General features: G+C 49.0%; 1 protein-coding gene across 1 annotated transcript in view; it reads right to left on the bottom strand.

Moving 5' to 3' along the window:
* FRAS1 (Fraser extracellular matrix complex subunit 1) overlaps positions 1–22289 on the bottom strand; it is a 1313599-nt gene that overhangs the window by 94738 nt on the left and 1196572 nt on the right. Inside the window, exon 25 of the mRNA XM_078676362.1 lies at positions 17405–17610. Coding sequence (XP_078532488.1) covers positions 17405–17610 — 206 coding nt within the window. The remainder of the gene's footprint in view (positions 1–17404; positions 17611–22289) is intronic.

The following is a 22289-nucleotide window of genomic DNA, read 5'->3' as shown; positions in this document are numbered from 1 at the left end:
TATGGAGCATTCTTTCCGCTACCGTTTGTGGGTTTTGGAAGAATGGCGGCAAGTCAATAGTTTGGTTGAGATGAAACTGTGACACCACCTTCGGAAGGAATTTGGGGTTAGTGCGTAGCACTACCCTATTTGGATGAATCTGAATGAAAGGCTCTTGGATTGTGAGCGCTTGTAGCTCACTAACACGCCTCAGTGACGTAATAGCTATTAGGAAAGCTACTTTCCACGTTAGGAACTGGAGTTCACACGAGTGCAGTGGCTCAAAAGGTGGTCCCATCAGTCTGGTGAGGACCACATTGAGGTTCCACACCGGAGCTGGTGGTGTCCTTGGGGGAATGACTCGTTTCAGACCTTCAAGGAAAGCTTTAATGGCAGGCACTCTGAAGACAGAGAGATGCTGCCTGTTCTGAAGATAAGCCGCTATGGCGGATAGATGTATCCGAATGGAAGTGTACGCTAGATTGCACTTGTAAAGATGCAACAGATAACAAATGATGTTAGGGATAGATGCATCTAGCGGGTTGATGTCATTAGCAGTACAGTAAATGACAAAACGCTTCCATTTTGCAGCATAGCATGCTCTGGTAGTTGGCTTTCTTGCCTCCTTGATGATGTTCATGCATTCTGGAGGCAGGTTAAGGTATCCGAACTCTAGGACTTCAGGAGCCAGATCGCCAGGTTGAGCTGTTGCGGATCTGGATGCTGAATTTCTCCATGGTTCTGCGTCAAAAGTCTGGGCGTGAGGCGCAGTCTTTGATGCGGCACCACTGAGAGTTCGAGGAACGTGGTGTACCATGCTTGGCGCGCCCACGTTGGAGCAACCAGGATGAGAGTCATCGCGTGCTGCCTTAGCTTTCTTGCCACCAGCGGTATCAGAGGGGCTGGCGGAAAAGCGTACGCAAATTTGCCTGACCAGTTCATCCATATCGCATTCCCCTGCGACTGTGGGTGAGGGAACCTGGCGGCAAAGTATTGGCATTTTGCGTTTTCTTTTGTTGCAAACAGGTCTATTTCCGGATGACCCCACTGCTGGAAGTACGGGTGGAGTACAGATGGGTGTAACTCCCACTCGTGCATGTGATGGCTGTATCTGCTGAGCAGATCCGCCATCTGATTGTCCTTGCCCGGGAGGTGTTCTGCCATGAGGAAAATGTTCCTTTGAATGGCCCACTTCCACATGCTCTGAGCCAGATGAGACAGCTGTGGCGAGTGGGTGCCTCCCTGCTTTTGAATGTAGTACATCGCGGTCATGTTGTCCGTCCGGACTAACACTACCTTGTTGCACAGATGTACAATGAAGGACTTGATCGCCATGAAGATTGCCATCAGTTCCAGATAGTTGATGTGCATCTTCTGTTGCTGCGTCGTCCATAGTCCCTGCACTGTGTAAGTGAGCAGATGAGCTCCCCAACCCTGGAGAGATGCGTCCGTCGTCAGGATAATCTGTGGCACTGGCTCCTGGAACAGTCGGCCCTTGCAAAGGTTGTGTGGAGTCCACCAATGCAGAGAGTCGTATGCCCGACTGGTAACCAACACTAGGTCTGTTAAATTTCCCTGAGCCTGTGTCCACTGATTTGCTAAGCACTCCTGGAGCGGGCGCATATGTAACCGTGCGTGAGGGACTATGAAGATGCAGGAGGCCATCATGCCTATCAACTGCATGAACACTCTCGCTGGAAGCGAGTGTTGTGGTCTGAACTTCTGGATTAGAGACTGCATGCTGTCTATCCTGATTTGGTTTGGTTGAGCCATGGCCGTCAGGGTATTGATCGTCGCACCTAGAAACTGCCGGACATGTGCCGGCTGAAGATGCGACTTTGGGTAGTTCAACGAGAAACCTAGATTGTGAAGGAGGTGAATGGTAGTCGACATGTCCGCGGCGCACTGTAGTTCCGACTTGGCTTGAACGAGCCAGTCGTCCAGGTAGGGGTAGACATGGATGTTCTGCCTCCTGAGGTGCGCTGCTACTGTCGCCAGACACTTGGTAAACACCCTCGGGGCTGTGGTGACTCCGAAGGGTAGGACCTTGAACTGGTAATGCTTGCCTTGGATAGTGAACCTGAGGTATTTCCTGTGGGACGGGTGTAGTGGAATGTGGAAATAAGCATCCTTGAGATCTAAGGTTGCTAAGAAGTCCCCTTGGTTTAACAAGGGAAGAATCTGTTGCAGTGTAAGCATATGGAAATGTTCCGACAGTATGTACAGGTTGAGGGGACGTAGATCTAGAATGGGCCTGAGAGATCCGTCCTTCTTTGGAATAAGGAAGTACAGGGAATATACCCCTGTTCCTTCCTCTCCCACTGGCACGAGCTCGATTGCGCCTTTTTGCAGCATCGCCACTACTTCCTGCTGCAATAAGTGCAAATGCTCTGCGGACATAGGCCGTTGCCTTGGTGGAATGTTGGGTGGAGTGGACTTTAACTCTAGACAATAACCGTACTGGACAAGTTGTAGCACCCATCTGTCTGTGGTGATGTTTCTCCAGACGGGCAGGAACTGCTGCAGTCTCCCCTCGACAGGTGTTAAGTGGTCGGGGGGCAGTGACAGAGAGTCACTGTTTGCTTGGGGTAGAGGAGCGGGAGTTGTTGTTTGCTCTGCCGCGACCTCTGTTGCTGTTATTTCTGTAACCTCCCTTGTTCTGTTTTGTGAACGAGGATTGTGCTCCGCCTCTTGAGAATTGCGATTGCTGACCCATTTGTCCTCTGGTGACTCCACGTGCACCTGAGCGACGAAAATTATTGCCACGAAACTGTTGTGATTGTAGGGCCCCCATAGATTTAGCAGTTTCCGTGTCCTTCTTTATCTTTTCGAGGGTGGTGTCAACATCTGGACCAAACAGTCTATCAGGATTGACTGGCTGATTAAGTATGGTTGTCTGAATATCAGGTTTAAACCCTGATATGCGGAGCCAAGCTTGTCGTCTCAGCATGACGCTAGTGTTGATCGCCCTAGCTGCTGTGTCTGCGGCGTCAAGTGCACACTTGATGGCTGCGTTGGAGATCAGTTTCCCTTCCTCAATAAGCAGTTTGGTGCCTTCTTGAAACTGTGGAGGCAGGTGTTGTACAATCTGCTCTAGGGTGTCGTAATGCGCCCTATCGTAACGTGCTAAGAGAGCTTGTGTATTTGCAATACGCCAAAAGTTTGCAGCTTGTGCCGCCACTCTTTTGCCCCCTGCCTCTAGCACTTTGGACTCTTTGTCTGGGGGAGGAGCTTCGCCCGTTGTCTGGGAGTTGGCCCGTTTCCTGGCATTTGCGACCACAAGAGAGTCTAGTGGCAACGGCCCCGAATGTATGCAGGGTCTGCAGGTGCTGGTCTGTACTTTTTCTCGATACGTGGATTGACCACTCTCGCTCTGGTAGGTTCTTTAAAGATGTCAGCTGCATGCTTGAGGACTCCCTTGAGCATAGGCAGCGTTTTCACAGTTCTTTCAGAGACTGAAAAAGTGTCAAAAAGAAAGTCCTCTTCTACTGGGTCAGCATGCATGTCCACATCATGATTAGCAGCTGCCCTCTCAATGAGTGCATGAAAACCTGCAGAATCCTCTGTTGGGGATGCACGTGCACTGAAAGGCTGTGGGTCTTGCCCCACACTTTGGGTGCCTTGGTCACCAATGTCATCATATGCATCTGGATGTGCATCTGGTTCATTGATGGGGAAGGTGTATTGGTCCTCCTCATGATATCCCTCACCCTCAGAGTGTTCTGGTGAGGGAGTAGGGCTTCTTCTTGGAGGAGGCTGGATAGGTTCTATGAGGCCAGAAGCGTCCAGAGGAACCCTTTTTTTCTTTAGTGGGATGACATATGAGTCCAGAGGCTCAGAAGTAATCCTCCTTTTGTATAGGGTTAATTTGCCAGTGTTGGCGTCGATGAAATGCTCAGAATCGTCCTCTGATTCGAGTTCTCGACCTGAAGGTACCCCCCCGTAGAAGAATCCGACTTCTTTGGCGTCGATTTCGTCGAAAAGGCCTTCGGAGCCTCTTTCGGCGGCAGAAGGAAGAGAAGCCTACTCTTAGGCTTTGCCGGCGTGTCCTTCGGCGTCTGAGGCGACGGTAACGGAGCCGACGTAGCAGCGGCCTTGTCCCTGATTCTCTGCAGCGAAGCGGCGATGGGGGACACTTCACTCACAGTGGCTTTTGGCGCTGACGAGGATGTCTTGACCTTCCCCTCGGATCCGACGTTATGGTGGCCTTTCGGAGTCTTGGACGCCGATGCAGTTGCCGCCGACCCAGAGTCTTTGGATCGATGCGCAGATGTGCCAACCGTCGATCCGTGTGCTTGTGTCGCGTCCGACGGACGGAGTCCCAGTCGGAACCGGAGCCGTGCCGCTGGCCTTGGCGTGCTTAGACGGTGTCGCAGCGGTTGATCCGTGCCGACCACCCTTCTTAGAGGATCCCTCCTCTGGCGCCGATTTTGACCCTGTGGAATCGACCGACTTCTTCGACTTCTGCGGGCCGGAGGTCGACGGAGCCGAAGCGGCGGCGGGTGCAGTAGCTTTCTGTTGGCCGGCCGCCATTTTAGGGACGCTCGAGTCCTTAAGTTTCAGTTTCGTTTTCGGGTCGGCCATTTTAGGCGTAGTCGATACCGTCGGTTTCGGTTTCGATCCGGCCTGCCCAGCAAGTATGTCCGTGGCCGGGCCTGAAGGCGGGGCCGTGGCTTGCGGTACGGGGTCTTGGGTAAGGCCACCTGGCGATCCCGTGACCCGATCGTGATCTTCGAAACCTTCGGGGCATAGCTCGTCCCCTGAGCTATCTGCCGCGGCCCCATAAATCTCTTCGACGTCCCCTACCTCGTCGACGTATTCAAGGCCTTGATCCACGACTCCGTCGTCGTCTTCCGGATCCGCCTCGACCTCCGTTTCGGGTGGGGATATTTGGAGATGATGACCCTGTTCATCTTCTTCTTGGTCGCCGAAGATGTTTTCTGGATCCGGGGCCGCTTGTCTGGCCTCCAGGCGCACCGCGCGCCGAAGCTTGAGAGTCTTTTTCGACCTGAATTGAGCGCAAGCCTTACACTTGCCGTCGTCATGGTCCGGTGAAAGGCATTTGTTACAGACCGGGTGCAGGTCTATATGTGGGTACTTGGACCCACAGAGCGGACAGTACTTAAACGGACTCCGCTCCATGCTGGAAATTCGTGGTCGTGTCGCGATGAGAAGGCCTCGATGTCCGAAGAGTGAAAAAACTCCGCTGAATCCGACTTCAAGAGTCGGAAGAACTCGAGACCGTGCGCAAACAATACCGACGCTATAAATACAAGGCCTTTTGGCCTTAAAAAGTTAGTTTTACTCGGTTCCGACAGAGAGAAGTCGAGACCGCATCCGAACCCAATGGCGGAAAAAAACAATCTGGGGATGGAGCCGATGCCCATGCGCACTGTAGTCCAGGGGAGGAGCCACCTATCTCAGGATACTTCGAAGACTCTTCCAGGACAACAATGTGCGATCATCCGGACCCAACACTAGGCGGCGATCTAATGCTAAGATATGAATTTAGCAGCCCACATGCCTCGAACACTTTGAACCAACATCAGAATATTTTCAAATATTGTTATTGACAGAAGGCAACAAACAAACAATTGTCCTGGTAAACTTCTACAACAATATCTCCAAGCCAAAGACTTCAAGGATTCTAGAGAACCTATTCCAAATCCTTATCAGCATTATCGAAGCAGATCAGACAGGTGACATATGTGTCATACTGGTTGAGGATTTTAATTCCCACTTATGCGCACATAGCCACCTGAACATCTGCGGCCTGGGTCCTGATAGAGAGGAAGGCACTAGATTTGGGGTTCATAAATGAACTGTGCCCCATACCAGTCCCTTTTAAGTCAACTTTTATCGGGAGGGGTTGCCAAACCATTATAGATTATGCCCTTATCTCCAAGCGGCAACCTGGGCGTATTCTTATTTATAGCTTAAGTGAGGTAGCCATGAGTGACCATCATCCATGTTCTTTATCCTTACTTCTTGTAGAGGCTGGGGGTAAATCAAATACCTTGACCGAAAACCAGTATAGCTATAAACTGACTTTGGCAAAGAAAAATGGCTATTCCCTGAAATGGAACAAAATAGAACCAGTAGCCTTTTTCGCAAGCCTTATTAACAACATGCACAGTGAGTTTGAGACTTGTCTCTCTGAGGACAAGGAAGACCCCCAATTATGCGAGGCCTTTTTCAAAATAACCGAAGAAATTCAAAATCTCCTTAGAAGGCCACAAAGATCGGATAAAAGCGTGGAAACAAATGGTTTAATAGCGAGTGCAGTAAATCGCACGCGCACCTAATGTCATCTTTAAAAAAAAATTCACGTAATCAATTAGCTATAAGATCTGCTAGAACAGCCTATTATCAGGCAGTAAAAAATCCCAAGCGAGAGTTGAAGGAAGAAGCTTGGCAGGCGTTACATAAAGCCAGCCTCACAAAAGATAATACAGGATTTTGGAAGGCCGTGAACGCACCGTTCTTCACAGATAAAGCATCAAACACTGTAGAAGTAGCTATTACAGAGAATACATGGGTAACACATTTCACTGAGCTGTACAAGAAAGATACCTCAAACGAGATTGAGAGTAGTGAGGAGATACTTGGAGCCCAGGATAAGGCACAAAAAACTTTCCCACTAAATGTGAAATTCTCTCTAGCAGAGGTACAACAGGCAATTAATAATAGTGCCGCTGGGAAAGCCCCGGGACCTGATGGGGTTCCAATAGATGTATATAAATCGAACTTAGAACTATGGGCCCCACTCTTAACAAATGTCCTAAACAGCTCCAATAAGAATGGGTTTTTTATTACATGGCAAGAGGCCATTGTTATTCCAATTTTTAAAAAAGGCGACCGTAGTGATCCAAAATGTTACAGACCTATATCTTTGTTGGATTCACTAATGAAGATCGCAGGGAGAGTCATACTTAACAGACTGCAGACATGGGTGGAAGATCAAGGTGCTCTCTCACAATTTCAATATGGGTTCAGGGCTGGACTTGGTACCACAGAACAAGGCCTGAATCTAGCATTAATTGTCTCCAAGTACACCATGGCCAAAAAGGAAAACCTGTTTTTATGTTTTGTGGATCTAAGTTCAGCCTTCGATTGTCTGAACCACAAAAAATTATGGTCCACATTAGCGCAATTGGGTGTAGAACCAGATCTGCTAGCCTTCATAAAAGAACTATATAGGGGAGCTGGGGCTAGAGTGAGGTACGGAATAAAGGGGGAATGTACCGACAAATTTGACATTCAAAAGGGCGTTAGGCAGGGATGCATCTTAGCACCCTTCCTTTTCAATCTTTATATAAACAGCGTAGCATCCCACCTCACGGAAGCCCAGTTTGATTATCCTAGGATCAAGAAGTCCCCATACTCCTATATGCAGATGATGCAGTCATCATGGCCAGAACCCAAATGGGCTTACAGAGAGCAGTGAACAAATTTTCTAGGTACATGTGCGAGAGAGGCCTTAAAATAAATATAAGTAAAATCTTCACAATGTCCTGTGCTACCAGGAAGCCCCCAAAATGCAAGGTTCGAAAATAGCCATGGCGGACACGTTCTCATATTTGGGAATTAACTTTGACAAAAAGGGGACGTGGACCTCGGCATTAGAGACCAGGAACATGATATTCACCAGATCAGTCGGGGCAGTGCGATCTTTTGCCAATAAACTAGGTGGATGCCCAATTCCAGTACTCCTGGACATTTTCAGAACAAAATGCGTGTCCACTGCGACCTATGGCGCAGGTCTTTGGGATATAATCGATCCTAAATTAATCCAGCTTGGAGAAAATACATTTCTTCGGTACCTGCTAGCTGTTCCTCGTAACACCTCAACGTTTGTTTGCCACCAGGAACTTGGCATAGATTATGTTTCCGACTTAATTAAAGTTGACCCCATTTTGTTGTGGTACAAATTGTGGTCAACAGAGGAGACAGGTCTCAACAGGAACATGATACTAGATTGCTTAGACCTAGAGGGGGTCAATAGGATTCCCTGGCTTAGCTATGTGAAGGGATTCCTGACTGATATCGGGCACCCAGAATTTTTTCACACCCCGGAGTGCCTAGTCTCAGTCCCCAGAAAGAAACTAAAGCATATATGCCTGCAGTTTCTTGAGAGTAAGCGCTGGTTGGCCGAGAAAAGCAAAATATCAGTGATAGATCATTATTTGATCCACCAAGGGCAGGGACTACAGCAATACCTGATTAAGGTGCAAAGCTGTTATGCGCGCATGTTATTGACTAGATTCAGGGGGGGCACTTTCTTTAGACTGATAACATTCCCGGTGCAAAATTGCTGGTCTAGAGATCTGGATCTATGCCCCTGTGACAATGTGTCAAAACAGTCCACCTTACATTGTACACTTTTTTGTAAATTGTTTACCTTGCCAAGAAAGAGATTCTTGATTCCACTCTTAAAATACTGGAGATTAAGGCACTGTAGGACTGCTTTGATGAAACTACAAATGCTAGAAGATGAATTAATTATGCACCTTGTTTCATCATTTTTAAAATCGGTTATCAAATACAGGAAACTATAAATTAACTGTATATAACATGTCATTATTACTTAGACTCCCCCTTTTATGATGTCTTTTAATGTATTTTTATAAATTTACGGTGCTTTTATGATTGCTTTTTATCAGAATCGAATAAAGCTGTTTTTGACTTTGACTTTGAACAAACACAGATACAACTGCATGTCCAGCTTGTGGTTACGCACTGGAGACAGTGGTACACAACCTTTTTTTCTGTAATGAATATCAAATGGATTTGCCCCATTTATTATAGATTGGGAATCATACAATATAGGGTGGCACTAAGGTTATTAAAATCTGACACCACACCACTATTTGTATTTGCCGTAAGCAGATTTCTGCTGAGTGTTTGGTTCAGGCACCAGAAATGTATGTCCCATGTTGTTCGTGAGGTCCCAGCGTTAACTGAAATGCAAGTGTAGCCATGACTTAAAATGACTACCAACCTAGGAACTCCTACAGAGTAATGCCGATGCTCTGAGACACACAGCACTATATGATTATAAGATAAATTGAGTACTACTATATTACCAACTGGTAGCATGGATTGACGATTATTGAGGCATTTAGTATTTTATAGGATTTAATGATGTAATATTGATATGCTTTTATATATGGATGCTTTATATTATTTATATGACTGTACAACATGGAGCATTGCTGATGTACGAGTTACTTACCTTCGGTAACGATGTATCTGGTAGAGACGATTCTAGAAGCAGATTCCTTCACGTAGAATTCTCCCCAGGCGTGAGACTGGATCCGGTAAACTTTTGTCACAGCATCCCTGCGTGCCAGGGCGACACCACGCAACTCCGCCCAGGCGTCGTCCGCGTAACGTGACGTCAGTGAGGTCCCATAAGACCCACCCCGGCACTCCTACGTCAGTTTCATTTGGAGAACTTTTCCGCACCACAATGCGGAGCCACCAGACAAAAAAACTGTGGGAGCATGGGAATAGTGTGAGAAAGAGTAGAAAAAAAGGAGAGACAAACGACATCATAAGGAACAGTGCAACACTGCAGTGTCCCAAGGCAGGGGCAGAAGAAAGAACAGAGCAGAGCCTCGAGCAGCCACCCTGCCAGTACATAGACAACCGTCCCCCTGAAACAAGGAACATGCGTAAAAAGCCATGATACACGTAACAGGCCCACCACCCCCATCCAGAAATAAGGAAGGGGAGCCAGTCCCAAAACAGGCAGAAACACAACCTCCAAGCCACCCTAGCATAGAGGGCAACCAGCCCCCAAGGAACAAGGGAAAACCTAGCCAGATGACCCCTATGCGGAGGTAGGCAGAGGGGCCAGGACCCTCAGCAGCAACAGTAAGGGAAGGGAGGACAGATATTGAAGGTAAACACTCCCAAACCTGGAGTAACCAGAGCAGCGGGGCACAGAAGCACTGTAACCCCATCCTCCAAGGAACCAAGAGGAGGAATGAACCGCAACCAGACGGAGCCACCTGTCAAGAGCAAAAGAAGGTACTCACAGGAGACACAGCCCCCCCCCATCAGGAGACGAGTACCGAAGACCAACCCAAGGGTCCTCGCAAACCGGGGAGGAAGGGCGGGCCGTGAAGGAATCTGCGGCTAGAATCGTCGCTACCAGATACATCGTTACCAAAGGTAAGTAACTTGTACATCAGATAGAGACTACCAGCCACAGATTCCTTCACGTAGAATAGATACCCTAGCAATACCCACAGGGAAGGAGGGTCTGCGAAAGGACCCCACCAGCCTGGACGGAACAGAAGGTCCCACAGGGGACCAGATCTGTGGGCTAGAGGAGAAACCTCATCCCTACCAGGCAAGAGGAACCCCCACAAGGAGAACTGACCACAGAGGGTGTGTGAGGAAAAGGAGACTGAAGAGTCCCGTACCATCACAGCAGAAGAATCAAGGGCAAGGCTAGAGGGGCCGAAGCACCCCACTCCCTTACAAGGCAACAGAGCTTCCATCCAATGCCAAGACAGGAAGAGGAGGAAGAAGAAGAAGAAGAAGCCCAGAGAGACCAAGGAAAAGAGGGAAAGGAAGGCGAGCTCCCTCCGGATGGAAGGCAACTGCCAGCCAGAACAGAGCCAACAGTCATAAGCTGCCAAAATCAAGAAGAATAGCCCAGGGCCCCAGAAAGACCGGGCAGTCTACGCCTGACAAGGGAGCACTCAGAATCACCCCAGCCCTCAGCACAGGGGCAGGAAGGTGAGAAAATGTCCTGCTACAACACTACTGGGGGCCGCGCATACAACCTCAAGAAGCAAAAGCAACATACAGAAACGCCATGGAGAACCAGCACCCGAAGGCGACCAGAACTCCCTGGGAGAGCGCAAGCTATGTAACAGCTACCTCTACCCCACATAGGGTACGTTAGGTCCCAAGATATGGGAACCCTCTTTGGAAGAACTTCTGCAGCAGAGGAAACAACAAAAAGACCACGGGGAAAAACACCCCGCAGAAGGATTGACAAGCAGCCCAAGCAAAGCAGAAGGCCTAATCTCAGGGCCGAGTCTGCGCAACAACTCCAGCAAACACACACACAATGGCAACAAAGGGCCGTCCAGCAGCCAACAATGCCAAAATCCCAAGGAGGACTCAATGCCCAGAAGGCACACTCCACAGTCAGAACAAGAGGCCTAAGAAGGCCCAGAACCAGCCCAACTCAGCAGTCACTGAGGAGGGGAAGAAGGAGGAGGATAAGGTGGAGTAGGACGGAGCCCCGCCAGGAAACTTTGGATGGCGGAGTCAGCTGGGGCATAGAACAACAGGCTGCCGTCAAACGGAAGATCAATGAGCCGCACCCGAATATTTTCATGGAACACACCGTCCCAGAGCCAAGCATGGCGACAGAGGACGACTGAGGAAGCCATGGCCCAGCCCAGCACCTCTGAGATGTCTAGAGCTGAGCAGAGAACACACACCGCTAGCTCCCGACCATCCACGGCATAATGTCCACCTGGACCATCTCTTGGGAGGCTGCGGATCCCAAAGACTCAGCCGACTCCCACAAACAAGAGGAGGCCCTAGCCAAAACACACAAGGTGTTAAGGGCCCGCAGGGCAGCGCTGGTCGAGGCGAACATTTAGCGCCCCCAAGAATCCAGCCAGCGGGCCTCCAGGGATGGAGGAGTCAACAGTGGCGGCAGGGAGGGGAAGGTGGTCTGCAAAAGCGGACCGGCAGCAGAGGGGTGGAGGGAAAGGCACGCCGGGTCAAGCGGTGCCAGAAGATGCCGGTACAGAAGGTGGTGAGGCACCGGGTCCGCTGAGACGGGACGCCTCTAAGCCCCCGTCAGGGAAGAAAGTAGCGAACCGTCAAAGGGAAGTAAGATCTCCCTCCCACCAGAGCCCTGGTGGAGAACCTCCAAGAGATGGTTCGCCGGAAAATGAGCAACTGGGTCACCCATGTGCAAAATGCCCACGGCCGTGGACACCGCGTGAGCAAAGGCTGCACCCGCCTCAGTAGGGCCCCGCGGTGGAGAAAGCAGCTCCTCCAAGGGCAACGGCTGCAAACTAAGGCGGCTGTCCCCGAAGTCAAGCGGGACGGGCAAGGGCCAGACCTGGAAGTCAGAAGGAGCTGAAGAATGAGGGACCTGCCGCTCTTCCGATGAACACCTCTGCCTCACGAAAGGCGGGGAGCCGCCCTTCGACGACGCCGGTGAAAAAGATACCACGCGGCGACCAGTGTCTGGGGAGGACAACACCAATATACAGCCTGCCTCTGGAGAAGACGGAGCGTCCAAAGACGAATCCACAGCATGACTCCTGCGCGAAGCCGTAGAGTCCGCCGCCTCGGGCAAAACGTTGGCACCACCCGGCGTCGCTGGACAGGGTTCCTTCCAGTCACACCTCATCGGGGACCGGAGTGGAGCCAGAGCCGAACTGGCCTCGGGGCCGTGCCGACTCAACCCCCACAGAGGCAGCCCCCTGCGCGGTGGAACGAGAAGGGCATGGGGAGTGACCAAAGCCTTCCGCAAGCCGCGGCCCAGAATGTGGCAGAGATCGTCAGGCAACCCATGGTGCAGCGCCAGGGACAATTCAACCTCCGACTCGGCAGCCGCCTGTGGGGAGGGACGAGAAGGTCCCAACGAGGGGTCCTCACCCAGCCACAACTCGGAGCGGGACAAGGAGGGTCCACGGACCCCTGTGCCTCTGCACGGTCCAGCCGTTGCCGGCGCCGTAGCGGCGTCACCTCGGCCTTAGACAGGACCACCTTGTCAAAGGACCGAGAGGGGATCGGGGTTGCGACCCGAGCCCCGGCGACCTCCCCGACACCACAGAGTTTGCCGCGAGGCAGATACGCCGTGATCTGAAGGAGGTGCCCCAGAGGAGCAGCAGCACAACAGCACCACATCCTCCAAGCCTGGATCCGAACCAGTCGGCGCCGGAGCCACCGGCAGCGCCGCAGAGGGCCCCGCGCAAGGCAAGGGATCCGCTGACGCCCCAGGAAGGGAAGGAGGAGGAGACGCCAGCGGGGCCTGCAAAGCAGCCGCGTATGTCTCCATTTGGACTCTCGAGGCCCCAACACCGGGAAATGGTGGATTGACCGACACGCGGAGAGCCCGTGCCCCCGGCAGGCCGGATACCAGTCCCCGGGGACAAACTGCTACACTTACCCACCGGGGAGCGACGCTCACGTGACATCAGAGAAGGGCGAGGACGACGACCACGGCAGTATCTGAAGCATTCTGCCGAAGCAGACCGAAAGGAGGAAGTAGACATGGAGAGCCGCGCCGAGAGAAGTTTCATCCGGCGCTCCAGCCTTGACTTCGGCTTCAACTGTTGGCACGCCGCACAATCAGTGGTGCCGTGATCCTCCCCCAAACACCACATACAAATGAGGTGAGGGTCCGTCGCCGACATAAGACTCCCACACGATGTGCAAGTCTTGAAGTCTGAAGGCATTCGCACACTGTTCCACAAAGAAGGGACAATGGAAGGAAAAAAGAGGGCACAAACAGGCCTGTAGCAAGGACCACATCCGCGTTGCATGCGGAAAAGGAAAAAACTGACGTAGGCGCGCCGGGGTGGGTCTTATGTGACCTCGCTGACGTCACGTACGTGGACGACGCCTAGGCGGAGTCGCGTGGTGTCGCCCCGCAGGGATGCTGTGGCAAACGTTTTCCGGATCCAGTCTCACGCATAGGGATAATCTACGTGAAGGAATCTGCAGCTAGTAGTCTCTATCAGATACCATTGTATAACAGATATATATGCAATATATTGCCTTTAAGATACGCTCAGGCTTTGGTGCTGTTGGACCTGTCTGCTGCATTTGACACGGTCGAGCATGATATTCTGATCGATCGTGTCGGAGCCGCGGGACTTAAGGGATCAGCACTCAGATGGATAGGGTCATTTTTGGAGGACCTCTCCCAGTCAGTCCGCTTGTCCCATTTCACAGCACCTAAAAGGAGTGTAACTTGCAGTGTACCTCAGGGTTCTCCGCTACCTCCTCATCTATTTAATCTTTACCTCCTCCCACTGATTCAATCCTTAAAAGAAAGGAAGGTGTGTACATTTAACTATGCGGACGATTTACAGCTTATATTCGCCATTAATAATTCCAAGCCACTATGCTGCATATTTGGAATTGGATGAATAATAATCAGCTGAAACTCAACTCGGAAAAGACCGAACTCATTCTATTAGGAGGCACCCAGAACCCTGGGAGTCAGTGGTTTTGGCCAAATAAGTTGGGCGCTCCCCCCACCCCATCTTCCTCAGCTAATAGTCTTGTGGTGATAATAAACCACGACCTCTCAATGAAAACCCAAATTACATCGGTTACTTTGACTTGCCATCATCAATTAAGAAAAATAAGGAAAATCAGCAGACTCCTCACAAGTGAAGCACTAATACAGGCTGTCTTAGCCCTGGTGATCTCTCACTTAGAATATGCCAATTCTCTATACTTTGGTATACCACTGTATCTCACCAGGAGACATGCAGCTAGTGCAGAACCAGGCTGCTAGGTTGATCTTTCAGCAACGCAGGTGGGAACAAGTCTCCCCCCCCATGAGGAAGCTACATTGGCTCCCCATCTTACAAAGTTCTGCTTTTAAAGTGGGCTGCCTGATTTTTAAGTCCCTGCATAGCCCAAGCCCCAAATTAATCTCCAACCTCATTAAAAGGCATATACCTGTGCGCAATTTGCGTTCATCATATATGAACCTGCTAATCACACCCTCTTACAAACTGACGCAAACAAGGTGGCTGCAGATTTGCAGTGTTGTCACCTGGATTTTGGAATTTCCTTCCATCTAACATTAGAGCATGTACGGACCTCATAAAATTCAGAAAACTTTTTAAGATCTGGCAATTTGCCCAAGCCTATGACTACATTAAGCACATGACAGACCAATAAAGCTCCAGCACATCCTAGACCAAGAACCAAGAAACCAATTGGTGTATGCGCGCTCTATAAATAATTTTTAACATAACATAAGAAATCAAATAATTTTGTACCAGTCAATTTTTAATGTACCCTGATTGCGTAGATCTGAAAGGTGGCGATGGAAGTTACCTTGCACACACTGGTTGATAAGTGGACACTATTCTACACAAATGTATTTTTTTTACTGTATATATCGATGTCCTTTTAATATGATTTTCCCAAAACTTTTTTATATATGTTTTTAACGTATTTATTACTGTGCACTTTAATGTTCTTATGACCGAATAAAGTTGAGTGAATGAATGAGCTGTTAGGACATGTCTAATTTAGCCTCTGCGATACCTCTGGGGATTCCCTGGACTCTGTGCACCCGATACCTTACTTTGGTATACTATATGCTGAGCCAGCTTACTATAGCATATAACTCTGGGCCTTGCCAAACAACTTGGCTTCCCGCTCTTTGATGGTCTACAGATGCATCAAAGAACAGGAGTCACAGGTTGGGGGGGTCATGTTCAGATCCTAGACACAACACACAGATGTCTTGTGGGTCTCACACGAACATCTGACAGCATCTGTGAATGGGTTTAAACCCTGAAAGGAGGAGACTTGGGAAGAGCCATTGGGTCTAACTTGTCGATCTAAGGGAAAAAAGTGGAACAGGAAAGCTTGAATTAATCCCAGACCTTGGTATACCAGTACATGGTGTGCTGCCCACTATGCCGCTTCAGACAGGCACCAGTCATGTGTAAAGAATCCTTCGCCCTGCTCCAATAATAACCGCCCAGGCCAACATTTTAGGGTAGGAGCCCTCTGAATAGGAACACACACAACTCCAGACTGATTTTGGCAAATATGGGCATTGTCAGTAGGTTGAATTTCGAGTCCTAAGGCACACACAGTGAGCTCAGAACCCGTGTCTGGTCTTACCTGTCGCATTTAAGGCATTACATGGAGAAAACCATAAAATCGTGACGTATAGGCTTCTTAGATTAATCTCAGCCACTGGTAATTAGCAATGACTGTTTCCCAGTCCATCGTTTTCTCACCCACCATGCCACTTGAGTCAGTAACCAGACATGCAAATCAGCCATGGTCCTTTCCAATACGAACAGTGCAGTCAAATTGCCATACCAGGTCGCCTCTAAATGAAAACATATGAAACCCCAAACTGAACCAGTTTAAAACTCTCCGAAGTATGGAATCTGGCAGGCAACGACTTACAGCATGGTAAACAGCGTGTAAGAAGCAAGACGCAGCAGGATGCAATATCTAGTTATTATTTGAAAGATGGTACTGCTATTTTGTGTTGGTTTTAAGATACCTAAGGGATTTAAAGGCCTCCAGATATTTGACTTAAGCAGCAAGTCTGGGAGTAAGCACTGATCACAATAATGCATCTAATATAGGGACAAAGGAGCAGGATCTCTTAAAGGTTTCTGGGCACAAACACAAATTACAAGTATACAAAAAGCATAAACTAGGCAGAATACAACAATAATGACTGATGTCAAAGGGGGGGGGGTCACAATGTTTCAAGGTATTTAATTACACAGAAGATCCCTTCATCAATCTTAAGTTTACTGTAAACGACCAACTTTGCTACTATTACCATCTGTCTACGATGGTTAGCAACATTAACACTGTAAAAAAAATGATGATTGCCACCTGCTATGCAGTAGAGAGGCTCCATATTTCAGAAAGATGCGCATCCTTATTGTCATTTTAACTCTGGTCACCAGAGCCACTGCGCACCATCCCATTTGGTGTATTATTGGATGAATACAATTGGTACTTATGCTTCATCTAATCATCCTCTGGCTGACTCTTTTTTACTTCTACTAATATGTATTTAGTAGAGGATTGAAATGTACACTATGGGTGTTCACTTTGAACACTGTGCAGAGCCAATGTGATTCTTTCATCTTGCAGGACAAAATAGCCTACACTTTATACTATCCCCTAACCACTCCCCTTCAGTGACATCTTAAGTTTGTCTTAGGCTTGTGTGTTTCCTCTTTCTCATCTCGAAACAACCAGGAAAAGCCCACTGTCTGCCTGTTGAGGTGATACCAGTGGTCCATCCATGAGCCCCTTTATTATGTACCACAACTCATGACTTAAATCTGGAGGGTAGTTAGGCATCCTAACCATAAATCTCTATTGAAGAACAATACAATCAATACAAATATGCATTCAAGGAATCAAGACTATGACTGGTGCAGAGGCGTTATTAGACAAGTGCAATCAAGAGGCAACACACATAGTAATGCTGACATATATAATCTGCTAACAAATATGATGACATGGAGTTTTAAACATTTAAATGGAGAGACAGTTGTAGCAGTGTCACCACCCTTGTTTCCAATAAAAACGTTCCAACAAACAAATATTTTGTTACTGTCAAATGTTATCGCCACATCAGCTGCACACAAAATATTTTTTTAATTGGGAATATTATGCTGTATCTTGGCAAAAAACATACCAGCAGCAGAAACCTGTGCTTGAGGTGCTTGTTGGGCTGAATACAACCATACTGTGGACCCTCGTTATAGATTGTTCCTGTGGGGTCAAAGAAAGGCACATATCCATCTTTTCCAGTGCAGAGGTACACCTTCTCCAGTTGCAGCTTGTAGGCAGAGTTCAGATTCTGGTCAGGATTCCACAGTACACGGCCATATAGGGTTTGACCTGTGGAGAGTAAATCACAAGGTGATACATTTTAGATAAAATAAGGGACTAAACACCTGTCAATTGATAACATTATATTGATTGTGCAAGATCAATAAGCTGACACTTACCAGTTGCTGAGATCCTTTTTTTTGTAACCAACTTTATTGAAGGTTTTGCGGCAAGACACATACTATCCCAGAGCGAAAGAGAAAACTGTGTGCATATAACAATACAGCAAGCCCAGACATCAATATTGCAAAACACTATAGAATCACATTGACAGTAAATAGCTACACCCCCACCTCCATATTTGGGCACCTGTCTGAGGACAGTCACAAGCCTCAAAAACCAGCTTTTCCTGGTGTGCACACAAGTCACACCCCCCTCCCCCCAAACACTACACCGGCACCTGTTTGTGGCTTCCAGGTACGAGCCACATCTCTTTTAGCAACTATACAAGCCACCCCCAATAAGACTCTCTCAGCACAGGCCCCCAAATAGCTTCACCAACCCAACAGCACATTCTGGGGTGTGAGTACCAAGGTGCATCCCAGATCAGAGGAAAGCACCAACCCACTCCCTCTCAGAAAGGCCTAAACACTGGATAGTGCCATGCTACATGGAAAAAATCTGCTGCCGGAAGCGTGCATCTCACACAGACGGCAGGGGCAATGGGGAGTAAGTGATGTAAATGCTGCGGGTGTGGTATGTTGGCTGTACATAGTTAAATTAAACCATATGCAACTGAGATAAAATCATCAGTTCTCAGGGCGCCATACAGGCCTCCCTTCATTTATCTTCATACGGTCCTCCCACCTCCACCTATCCCATTCAAGGCAGTCAGTGGCATGGATTACCCCCGAGTGATAGATCACAGAGATGGCCCCCTTACCCAGATGAGGCAAAGAAAACCTTTGCCTCCAGCAGACTAAACTCGGGTAGCGAAGCGTCTGGGAGATCATGGACCTGGAGGGCGTGGCTTAATTGGAGGTAACAAAAGAACTGTTGTAGAAAAGAGCCTCTATTTGCATCGTTACCCCCCTCATTTTGCCTGACACATGATGCACTTTGACTCAGTGTGCCCTGGGTCCTTGCCAATCAGGTTCCCACAGCCTGTGTTCTACTGCAAAGCTGTCCTTTGTACCAACAATTGGCACATCTCTGGCTACAGGTAAACCCCTTGAAAAAGGTACCATTGGTACCAAGGGCAATGTGACCAGGGAAGGCCTCAGGGCTGCAGCACCTATTGTGCCACTCTTAGAGACCCTGTACCTTAACATCAACACAATACAGGCTGCGTGTTTTGGTGAAAGGAAAAGTGAAGAGTCAACATGGCACACATCCCCAAGTGCCATGCCTGCAACCCAATATGTGGGGCCTAGATAAGTCATCTCTCTAACAGGGTGCACTAGTCCTCAGGTGAGATTACAGTGGCATGAGCTCTGTACCCCTACAGTGTCTAAGTCTAATCCTAGACATTGTAAGTGTAGTAAAGTCATAAAGAGTATATGGTCAGGGAGTTGGTCATTACGAACTCCACAGCTCTATAATGGCTTTACTAAAACCTGGGAAGGTTGGCAGCAAACTTCTCAGCACATTAAACCCAAACAATGCTGGTGTGGGATTTAATGTAAACTGCAATCTTAGAGATGCCCCCTGAAAAACGACCAGCCCTGGTGGGGTTCCTGAATGGCTGCCCATTAGCCACCACCAGACAGGTTCTGCACCCCTGGGTAGAGGCCCTCTGCTCTCTGGGTCCAGAAACAAAGTCCATCCTGGGCAGAAGTGTCATAGCTCCTCCCCAGGATGGGCGAGGTCTACAATGGGGAAGCTTCAAAGGCCTGCTGCCTTTGCAAGCTGTCCCTGCTTTCTGCTTCCCCCAGCAACTGGCTCCCACCGGTTATGCCCCCACGTTGGGCAGGAGAATCAGTAGAAAACCAAGTTAGGAGCAGTGTGCCCCTGTTTGCCAAATCAACTGCTCAGGTGGGGGAAGCGAAGTGAAGCACACATCTTGAAGATATGGGGACCCAGCCAAATAGGAAGAGGCTCATGCCCCCCCTCCCATCGGAGGGTGGCATAACAGGGGGTGTACCCACACGAATGAAGGGACTCATTGGTCCTGACCAGCACACCCCTGTAAACGCCCCAAAATGTTGTATTTAGGAGTGACCCTGAACGTTGCCTACTCAGATTCGAGGAAGAAAGAAGAAGAATGGGGTTGGGAGCACATTGCCTCATGTCCCAGCACAGTTCACCCCTTTGCATCCTGGTAAATTCAGTACACAGTTCATGCTTACTTCAAAATTAGCTGGAGTTTTTCACCAAAGTTAGTGCAGACATTGCTGTATATCTCTAGACACATCTTTCTAGGTTGAGCCCTTTAGTATTAGAGAGCAGCAGTATTAGAGAGCAAAGAAAAATCATCTGGGGTTTCTGGAAATGCTGCCACATGAACTGTGTAAATCATTTACCAGGATGCAAAGGGGCGAACTGTGCTGGGATGTGAGGCAGTGTGGTTTTCAGTAATGCCATCATGGGGCTTTGGAGCTCATAATGACCAACTCCCAGACCATACACTCTTTATGGTCAGAGATGTGACAAATGGGAGTACAAAGGTACAGCTTTGGGAAAGAACACAGGCCCTGGGAACCTGATTGGCAGGAACCCAGGGCACACCAAGTCAAAGTGCACCATGTGTCGAGCAAAAAGTGAGGGTACCCATGAAAAAGAAACACTTTCCTACAGTTCGTGAATGCCCGCCTGCCATTTGCCACTACCAGACATGTTTCTGGACCCCTGGGTAGAAGGCTTATGCTCTCTGGGTACAGAATCAAAGCCAATCCTGGGGTGAGGTGTAATGCCACCACCCCCAGGATAGGCTGGGTCCACAAAGTGGAAGCTTCAAAGGCCTACCTCCTTTGTTAGATGAGCCTCAGTCCACTCGATCTCGAAGATGATGGGGACCCAGCCAACCAGAGAGAGGCTCATGCCCACCTCCCACTGGAGGGTGGCATTATAGGGGATGTAGTCACCCCAATGAACTGACCTATTGGTCCACACCTGCACAACCCCTGTAAGGCCCCTAAATTTAGGATTTTTGGGGCGCCCCTGAAACTTGCCTCCTCAGATTGAAGAGGAAGAAAGAAGAAGGACCAAAGAATTGTGCGCAAAGAGGAAGAAGAGGACAACTACTGCTTCGGCTCCAGCCATACCGGCCTGTCCTGACTTTGACCTGCACCCAGCGAAACCCGGGCGTGTCCAGCAGCAGCAGCCATCCAGAACCCAGAGGACCTGCCCTGCCTTCTGCCTTCATAAACAGACTCTGTATCCCATGAGCACCGGACCTGCTCAACCAAAGACTTCAACCCAGAACCTGGATCCAGCCGAATCTGCAGTTCTGCACTACTGTGCACCTGATGCTCACGGCCCGAGTTCGAGTGGTCCAACAACACAAGGAGGTCTCCCCACCGATCGTGACCTGGGATATGGTGATCCCGACCTGCTTTGACTTTCTACCTGACGCCTATAGCCTCATCCTGAGGGGCCCTCCCAACCACAATCAAAGCTGGTAAGAACACCTGATGCCCAAAGACACCCCTGCACCAGACGCCTTACGGCCTTGGATGGCCCAACTGACGGTGTCCAGGCATCCCTCAACCCTCCAACTAACCTCTCTTGCCGGTGGTCCCCTCGGGAATCCTCCTTGACCGAGCCTGCAACACTTCTTTCGTGCCAGAGATCTTCCCTTAAACCAACATGGACATCAACGTCCTCTTGGCACTCCGCAACCGACTGCCTCAGTGCCGCTGGATATGCCGCTCTTGTGCGGATTATTGGCCCTTGCAGTGCTGATCTGAACCCAAGAAGCTTTACTCCCACAACCGAGTGGCCTGCCTATGAGTGGCCCCTGACCGAAAGCCCCCTAACCCCACTGACTAATTGTGGGCCTGTGCACTCTGCATCTGGCCGCCCTAGTACCGCTGGTAGTGCAACTTGAGTGCCTCTGTGAACCGTGGGGAACCTTGGTTCTAACCGCACAACAACTATTCTTGCAGGTCGTTTACTTACCTGCAAACCAATAACATTCTTCCCTTCCAAAGAAACTCATGTTGTGATTTTTCTTCCAAGAAATGTTCTAAGTGTTGAACTGACTTTTGTATGGAAAGCAAAGTAATTTTGCTTTGAAACTAGAATTGTCTTAGTTACTTGTCTTTTCTAAGGTCCCCAATGTGGCATCTAGGCATATCACCCCGAGAAGTCAAAGTAACGGAAAAATAATCTAAAAAGTAATCAAAGTAATCTCAATGTATCCTGCACTGTTTTAAAAGCAAATACACACCTGTAACAATTCCAATTTTAACCACAACTGCATTTCTGTGTACAGCCGTGCATTTGAAAGTATGTTTCACCTACCTGTGCCAAGTTCTGCTTGGTTCTAGAAATAAATCCTAAGGAAAATTCTACTTACCCAGTATGCATCTGTTCTTGGCATATAGAGTTGTAGAGTCATAAGCTGTGCATAGATTGCCATCTTGTGTTGGGTCTGTATGTGTACCCTTTGTTTTTCTTCGAAGAAGTCTTTCCAGTCACGATGTACGTGAATCCTTCTTTTGGTGATAGTGCGTATGGGCATCGACTCCATTGTTAGATTGTTTTCCCATCAGAGGGTGATAATCTAGTTAGTAAGAGTAGTAAAA

Source organism: Lissotriton helveticus, chromosome 2_1 (assembly GCF_964261635.1).
Source record: "Lissotriton helveticus chromosome 2_1, aLisHel1.1, whole genome shotgun sequence".
NCBI classification, from domain to species: Eukaryota; Metazoa; Chordata; class Amphibia; order Caudata; family Salamandridae; genus Lissotriton; species Lissotriton helveticus.
This window is presented reverse-complemented; position numbering and strand designations above follow the sequence as displayed.